General features: G+C 31.0%; 1 protein-coding gene across 1 annotated transcript in view; it reads right to left on the reverse strand.

Annotated features, from left to right (window-relative positions):
- The window catches only part of LOC124355933 (photoreceptor-specific nuclear receptor-like), a 68,223-nt gene extending 61,088 nt beyond the window's left edge, over positions 1–7,135 (reverse strand). Inside the window, exon 1 of the mRNA XM_046807085.1 lies at positions 7,090–7,135. Within this exon, the coding sequence (XP_046663041.1) occupies positions 7,090–7,135 (46 nt within the window). The remainder of the gene's footprint in view (positions 1–7,089) is intronic.
- Between the last annotated feature and the right edge of the window lie 2,410 nt (positions 7,136–9,545).

Consider the following 9,545-nt stretch of genomic DNA (forward strand, 5'->3'; position numbering starts at 1 on the left):
ATCAGTTGCTTCTTAGGGGAAATTGTTCTATGAATTACAAAACCAGGTTGTGTATTTATAGTTCAAATTGGTACTCGACTCCTAGACTGATATTATTTTATAGATATAAACTATTCAAAAAAATTATGGTTGCCTGTAAAGTCGGTTTTAACGGGCGAAGATTTTACGTGACAACGTCTTTTTCTCGGTAGAATATTTATTGATGTGAATATTATTAAATTGCACAATAGGAACAAGGAATTGAATGAAAATAAGAATTGCACAAATTTTAACTATAGAAATATATTTTGTTTACTAAAACATTGTACATAATTTGAAATTAATTAAAATTTGTTATTGTAAATGGTAAAGTTGAATAAAACATTTACTAAAATTGGAATTTGAAATTCTTGCTAAACACAGTTAAATTCTAACTTCGCGCGTGGTGATTGGTCGGTTTAGTTCGTTTGTTTGGTCGCACTGTTATGACAGGTTAGAGGTTATAATTTGTTATTTTTAATGTTTGACTAGCAATACGCGCTGTTTCTTCTCAATCGACTGAATTACGATTGATTGCAGAGTGATTTAAACTAATAATTTACTTAACACTATCAACATTTGTCAATAGTATGACATAACCTATAAACTCAGTTTCTCAACTTTTGTCAATCTAACAATTAATCAATCAATCATAGTTTACGATAATGAAATATCAGTGTACAATTATTTACCTTTATTGTTGTAGTTGTTGTAAATGACGAATCTAAGCACTCCACATTTTCACGAATAAACATAGTTATCTGCTTTATCCCGTGCGGCGGACCCACAGTTATCTGCTTTATCCCGTGCGAATCCCGTGCGGCGGACTCACTGGACGGGCATCGTAACGTTACCGGGCGTTACACTTTTTCATGAGTGACTCCGAGCCGCAACCTAATTTAAGACGTTGTCACGTCAAAAATGTAAATTGTTGAAATTTTTAAGAACTATCTGAATATTATAATGAAAGAGATAGTTTTATATTCATGAAAGAGGTGCGTAAACACGCACCAGGTTAATCTGTTCAGTCACAGTGTTTTAACTTACAATAAATGCTGTACTGAAGTAATACAGATACTCGTATACGTGTTAAAGATAGTGTATTCATTTTAAATAACGTATATTTTGATTTTGTACGATTTCGACTAAATTTACTGAAACTTTACTGTCTTAAAGTTTTATTGGCAGACCTTTAGCGAAAACTTTCACTTTTGTATAAAAAGTTGTATTTCTGTTGCCTCTCTATCTGCCACACGATATCTAGGAAATGAACGGACCCATAGAGTTGAAATTTGTATGAAGCTTCATTTATATTTAAGGAACATTTAGGTATTTAAACTTTATCTAAAATAACGTAACGGACTTCGCCGTGGTTCAATGGCTTATTGACGTTAATTACTCATATCATTAGGCTATATGTTTTACTATGTTAAAATGTTATATGATTATAGGCTACCCAGCTTTAAATAAGTTTATTTATTCTGTAGTTTTGTAGTTGCCATCATCATGGTCACCTAAAGAACAACTTTAAAATGTTTGCTAGCGCTCAGCCAAATTCCCTAGAGCTTCATGCTTCATCATTTAACTCGACGTTGCTTATATAAAAATGGATCTACATGCCAAAATTTTAAGTCTCTAGGTTAGCTCGTTCACTGAAATGAAAATTTTCCAGACCCTCAAGTAATGTAAAAAGTTCAGCCAATCTAAATTTAAAAAATATCTTAATATAGCCTATGTGCAAATATGGTGCATTAACATACATTCTAGAAAATTTCGCCCGCCATTTTAAACTTTTAAACTTCAATTTTACCTTGAGTGAAATAATCTGTAATATAGTTTAAGTATGCTTTTTAGGATTTTGAAAAAATCCTTTTATTTTACAAAATTCTTCAAATATACAACTATGTGCATTTTTATTAATACTTTTCTGAATTTGTGTTTTCTATTAAAACACGTTAATTAAGAGTGGACTGTGACGTTTATGGTAATTTTTTGTAAATTTGTTGAGTAATGCATAATCCCATAATCCTCACCAATGCTCTATCTTGATGTGTTACAAGCCAAAGGAGGCGAAGACACGTAGTCCAAGATAGTGCCCGGTCCCGTGTATTGTAGGCGGAACTGTGCCTTCTAGTGCTATTTAACATTTTACTGATTACAATGATAACTTAGTCAAATTTAAGCACTTTAATCGAAGTTTTATAAAAATTTAAATTTTTGTAGTAAACCTCTTTGAGATGCGTGAAATAATAAAATAGGCTACTCCTGTTATAAAAATGTATTGCTTTATGTCGATAATTTTTAACGAGATAAATATTTCATTCAATAATTTGTAACAATCACATTTAGTTCTGAGCACTTGGTTGACAGAATACTATTAGGCCTATATATGTTTATGTAGGTACATAACTTAAATTATATTATTTGTGTTCATAATCTTTTAGTGCAAACATATATCTATGTTCTCTTCGAATAGTTTATTAAACATAAATATTTCTTACAACCCATAATATAAACAAATATAAAATAAATCTTAATAATTTTAATTCTTTGTTCAAGCATTTGCAAATAAATTTTTGATCCAAATGGCTTGAATTTTTATTGTGATATTTATTTACTAACGTAGTGATAAAATAAATAAATATAGACAACAAATTTGCAATCTAAATTTGTTTTTATAAATTTAAGAATGATATTTTTTACTTTTTAAATAAAAAATAAGGTCTTAGAATTGTTAGAGTATTAATACTTTAATAAATATAACACAAACTGAATGTATAATAAATAAAGCAACGGAACTCTAAATGCAACGTTTATAATGTAATGTTTTTATTTCGTTAGTATAATAATAAATAAAGTGACTTTTAAAATCAAAGATGTGTGAGAACAAACTTAAAATTATGATTACAAACTGTAGAAACCGACATACGTATTTTATGTTGCATAATTAATGAATGGATGCTGAATATAACAAATACAATTTATGAATGAAGTGCAACCTTCATTACTAGATAATATTGGTCAATCTTGTAGCAAATAACAAAATAATATACGCTTGAAACATAATTTAAATTATCATGGATTAGCATAAACAATACTTTAAAAACAATTCTATTATAGAACATATTGTTCTGGCAACGTTCCAACTCATATCAATAAAATTATGAATAAATAAATTAGGAATTTGATCGGAGAAATAATGAACGAATGGGTTTAATAACCTTTTAAACTAAATTGTAGTTGCGTCAACAGTTTTCTTCCTTTTATAGGCTCACATATTTTCTTTAGATTGGAATAGAGGAACTTTCTAACCGATAATTAATGAACATCAATATTATTAGTCTAAAACACATAAACTTGTACCAATAATTGAGGTGCAAGTGTAATTTTCTACTTCTATTTTCAGACAGTGACGGACTGCTATGGATAGGCTTTACTTGGCGAGAAATTATAAATTGTACGTACGGATAGGACTCTTATGGTCAAAATCACATAAAGTTTGAGTACGACCGTTACAGTTTTACATTTTATTCTATATAAGTAGTAAATAGTGATATAATGGCGTCGTCTATCTGTGTACTGACCTTGAGATCACTCACAATAATGGCAGTGAACTAACACCAAATTGCGTGAGTAGCCTATTTAAGTCACCCAGTATATTAACCAATCTAGTGATCATGTCCAACTAAGCAGTTGCCTTTTATAGTCGAGGCAAAATCGTAACATGAAAATTATAATCCGCTAGTGTTCTCTTTATAACATAAAGTATCGCCTAAAATCCTATTTAAAAAATTCAAAATGTACTAAAATACAAACATATTGATCATACATTAAGCAGACAAAAATCATTCAAATTTAATAGAGCTTCTAAATGTCCAAGCAGGGGAATTTTAAAAAATTGTGGGAACAGAAACAATAAAGTTTTATATTATAAAAACCGTATAAATAATAAACAATAATTATTGTTCCATGGAAAAAATGTGTAAAGACACATATTTAAGTCTAAAACTTCAACATTGTGGAACACCGTATTTTTGGAAGTCGAAAGGAGGGAATTTTTACTAGAAATTAAGTTTTTATTTGGATAAGCGAAATAATGTCATAAATTTTCCATAAATATCCTTTAAAAGCCAATAAATGCCCTACCGTACCAATATTTGTTAAAGTTATGATTTTTATTCGTCTAGTCTTAATTAGATTCTATATAATCCATAAATGTCTTATAGAATACAAAAACGCCTATGGGCCCATGGAGGCAAAAGAAATTAAAATTGTGTTACACAAGTCGGTTTGTAGTAAATAGTCAAAATTTGATTTTTATTCGGGAAATATACTTGTGAATTCAAAAACTTGTACACTAGATAGATGCCTTTGGACTCATGAAGGACATATATGAAATTGTGCGTGGACAAGAGAACAATATGAGGTACGGAATAGAATGAATTTCGATGAAACTCGGGAGATACGTGACGCAACGACAAATTGTATCGTGCGAGGCATTGCTATCCATTGCAAGTTGTGTTTGATAATCATTTACTGCACCCTCAATTTTATTCACACACAAGCGCCTTTCAGAAATCGCCCCTATGCGAGTAGTCTGGTGTACAGCGCTAAACCTAATCTATCAACAACACATTGTGTCTTGTGCATCATACATGACAACAAAAGTATATTAAAATTAAATAAATAAATAAAAGAAATAACATTTTCAACGTTTTGACGTTATTTTAATTTACTCACAATTACTTTGGTGTGTTTTCTCTCTTTTTAATTTGATTCGGATTTTACTATACACTACGAATTATATAAACATCGTAAAGTAGGCCCTAATAGTTTGTTAGGGAATAACAACGAATAAGAGGGAAACATTTTATTCATTTAACTTTAAATCCCATAATCTACCTTCATGCATACAGTGTCAGATTTCAGACGGTGCAGTAAGCGGAAGGAAACTTAACATTCGCATTAACGCATATTGTTTGATCGTTGTAACGTCCATATGTCTCAATATTTCTTTAACAATTGTTCAAATGAGATTTGATTGTTGTGTTTATTCTAACATTGTCAACAACTGTAGAGTCATGTAATTTAAATACGAAAGTAGGAATAAAATCAATACCCGCACTTTAATCTCAAATGTTTGTAATAGAGTAATACGAAATAAAAATATGAGCATTTAATTATGGATAAAATTTTGTAAACTAAGGCGAAAAACTATTCAGAACTCCCCCCTCCGCCCCGGCCGGTGTTCACAGGGGTGTCCCCTAGTGTCATTTAAATGTACCAAGCTATTATACGGCTATTTAGGATTGGCCATTATCGTTTTGTGTCAAGAAAGTAAGAGGTATCCTCTAATTTCCACGACAATAGTTAGCATAATAATACCACATCATAAATTAACTGCGGAGCACTTGGTTTTACAATGGGGCGCTCTCTTAGAAAATACTTAGGTCTATTTATATTGATTGGGTAAGTTGTATAGAAATTGAAGTTGAATTTGTTTTGTAAAAGCCATTTCACATTTTAATTTTTAACGATTGGTTTTTTAATTATGTTAAATCTTCATAAAATACTTGAATGGTGAAAATATGTGTTCCCTATAAAAGACTTAAATTTCATCAAACGACTAAAGCTTCTAAGGTAGAATTGCTTGGACTTTAAGTGGAAATAGAGTTTTATCTTTTTTGTCATAAAGGTAATTTGGAAAGAATGTCTTTTTCACCAGGTAAAGTTAGGACTAAGAAACCCTCTCTTACACTTAACTTGGGGATCAACGGATTAAAGGTGACTTCCAAACCACCACCGATGGCCGGGCAGGCGGACTGCTCGCAAGGACAGGATCGCTTAGCGGTCACCGTCCAAGCAGCAGCCACGCTGGACGTTGTTTGTTGCGGTTATCTTGCGATAACAGCCTTACCCGCCACACTGCGTCATTGTACAAACGTTTAAAGAAAACGTAATCGATAACCAATTACAGGCTAGCCTATAGGTTTGATACAAAATAGAAATAGAAACAGTAAAATACGCGATTTTCAAATTTGTACAGGACAAGAGCTAATGAAGTCGTAGCCGCACACAAAAGTCAAATCTTGGGATAAACATTTACACCGATCCTCAACTCTTGTCATGTTTTGAAAAGAATTTCCAGAGTAATGTGTGTGTTTTGTTGTTTCTGAGTGGATATTTTGCATGCTTTTTCTGTATATTTCTATTTAAAATAAAGTTGAGTATATGGTACAATTAGCGAGAAATTTCCTTTTTAAATTCTGCGTTTGTTAGAAAATCAGATTAAAAACTATCATCATACCTACTCATATATAGTAGAATTTACGGGTTTCTTATTGAGCTTCTTTTTAAGATTCCTTAATTGTTTATTATGTCTTATTCCCAGGGAAGGTATGTTTTTAAACATATAATACTGAAGCATTTCTAATGTTATGCTAAACATGTAGGTTGTTGGTCACGGCAGTTAGATATCTATCGGAGGGTGTTATCGGGTTCGTCGATTCAAGTCGCCCCGTTGTTAATTGTAAAAACATTTCTAAATAATTCAAAATGTTATTTAACTCTAGATACATATTTGTATATATAGACTTGATTTTTGAAACACTGAAGTAGGCACGTTGTAACTAACCATATCCTGCGTGATTATTACAAATAAACTGTTGATTATTTATTATATATTTGTTTTCAGATTGTCTTCCTTTACATAGATGAATTGGTGTGATTTATAATAAAGCACTGACATTGGTAATAAAATGTCTATATACTCGTTATGACAACAAATAAAACGGTTAACTATATTATAAATTAGAATTCCAGGTTAATAAAAGCTAGTACTAAATAACGTGTTGGTATTCAGAGCATACGCGTTATGCGCACTAAATAAAGTAGACCTTTTGGTATAACAATAATTAAGTATATAAAAAGTTATAAAGTACGACAAATATTTTACATGCATTAAATCTGTATTTACAACAAGTTATCTGTGTAAAAGTAAATTAGTAGATTATTATGTTTGTTCTATAAAGTGCAAGTTACAGGATAAGAGGAAGGATGTAAGGTACTCACCCCTTGTGTCAGCAGGAGCCAGTGATCCTGGCGGCAGGACCTCCATGCTCCCTCACAGGACTCTGTCACCGAGTAATCCAGATCAAGGATGAGGAGCGAGGGTGGCAACGCACAGCGCCGCGACGCTGGCCCCGCCCCTACCATCCACCCCCACCACAACACCGGCGCTTTTTACAGTTTTCAGCTTTGCAGCTCGGTCCTCGCCTAAATTAATGGTCTGAACAAATGCCGGCGGAAAATTTGATTATGTGGCTGCTTGCAGAGTATTTAATTTGCGCTATTTCCCTAATCTGCGCCGCTGTCGAGTAAATAATTAAATATTCTTTTCGCACGCCGCTGGCGGTTTTGTAATTTCACCTCGGTGTTTTGGAGCCACGGATTTGGTGCGTTATCGTTCGGTACTTAACAGATTTAGTTGTGTCATTTAGCTTTTGATGTTAGACGTTATCCGTGTAGAGGAAAGCTAGAGAAACAACGCGCTGGTGCAGCAAACCACAGTTCATGTTCTTTGACCTTTTACGAATTGACATAAATAAGGTTCGTAATAACGTACCTGTCGTAGATCCTCCTAAAGTAATCAAAGCAAAATTCTGGCCTGCTAATATTTGGCAAGGTTAAGCTTCGTATAGAATGAACAAATTCAGGATAAATACTGGAAGGTTGCAAAAAGTGTCTTGTTATTGTAATAAGATGGAAATCAAAGGGATGATAGATATTCACCAAACAAGTCTATAATATTCCCTATAAAACCATTTTGCAGAAAGTTGAGAACGAGGCGAATCGTAGTTTCAAAAATCACTCAAACGTTGTATAGATATTTTACACGATGTGTCATCGTTTAGGGAACTTCAAATTAAAGGAACTTAAATTCAGTGTGTTCGAAAGTAAATACACTTTTATTTTAAAAGTTAAGTTACAAAAATACTTAATGTGCTTAAGCCTAACTTGTTATTATTTTTATCGATTACTAGTTAAATTGTTCTCATAATACTAATAACTATGAATAATAATACAATGATCTCGTTACAAAGTTCCTTATAATGAGCATTTATAACGATTACTGAGAACCGATTGGAGAGTTAGGTAATGTGCACTAGTTTCTTTACAGCACTAGTTCGGTAATGGTAATTATTACTGAACAAGACGATTCTAAATGTTGCTAAAGAAAAACGTCTTTTTATATTTTCTGCTTTGTATTCTTGGTGGAAGTGAGTTGGTTTTAATTGAAAAGACATTTTTCATACTTCCACAATAAATTTATTTTAAAAGCGCTTTCGCCGGTTAAGGCATCATCAGTTTGATATTGTTTACAGAAAAACATATGTGTAAAATAGAAAAAAACATATGATAAAATAGAATAAAATTTAAAACTAATTGTAAAGACCAAAAGCTAAAAAATTATAAAAGAATTATGTAGAAAAATATGGTTTGCAATTCATAATTTTGGAATGGATTTCTTTTTTCACTAATGGTATAAAAATATCACTGAAATTTACTGAAGGTTGGGAAATACAATTATCTTTTAAAACTGTCATACATGCACTTTCAATTTTATTTCTTTTAGTCCAGGAAGATTCTTTAAACACTACACAAGATGATTCAAAATTTATATGATGATTTTCCTTTACTGCATGTTCAACTAATTTAGATTTTTCAATGTTTTCTTTTTTATAATTATAAATATGTTCTTTTACCCTAACTTCCACAGGTCTTGATGTTTGGCCGATATACGTCTAGTAAATTTCAGTGATATTTTTATACCATTAGTGAAAAAAGAAATCCATTCCAAAATTATGAATTGCAAACCATATTTTTCTACATAATTCTTTTATAATTTTTTAGCTTTTGGTCTTTACAATTAGTTTTAAATTTTATTCTATTTTATCATATGTTTTTTTTCTATTTTACACATATGTTTTTCTGTAAACAATATCAAACTGATGATGCCTTAACCGGCGAAAGCGCTTTTAAAATAAATTTATTGTGGAAGTATGAAAAATGTCTTTTCAATTAAAATCTTTTTATATGTTATGTTTTTAGAGATAGATATATAAAATAATATAAAACGTTGTTAATTACAAATATGTAGCCCAAGATATTTGTGCAAAACAGCCTATTACGATGTAAGTTTAGTTAAAAGAAACTACTTGTGACATTTACTCAATCGTTTTAATTTCTTCATATAGAGTAAAATAATAAAACTAAGCCATCTTTATTTTTGAATAAGCCGTACATACAGCTAATATTACATAGTTTTATATTTGAGAACTATACATCTTTTACGAAAAACGTGACAATGCTTCATAATGAAATATTGTGGTACGCACTTATAAAATTAATTATCCTATATTACAATCTATATGCAAAATGCAAAATTAATTAATGTTTATTTTATGCTATAACTCAGGTTTGGTATTTTGTCTATTAAATAAAGTAAAATATAAATATAATTATAA

This window comes from Homalodisca vitripennis, chromosome 2 (assembly GCF_021130785.1).
Source record: "Homalodisca vitripennis isolate AUS2020 chromosome 2, UT_GWSS_2.1, whole genome shotgun sequence".
NCBI lineage: Eukaryota > Metazoa > Arthropoda > Insecta > Hemiptera > Cicadellidae > Homalodisca > Homalodisca vitripennis.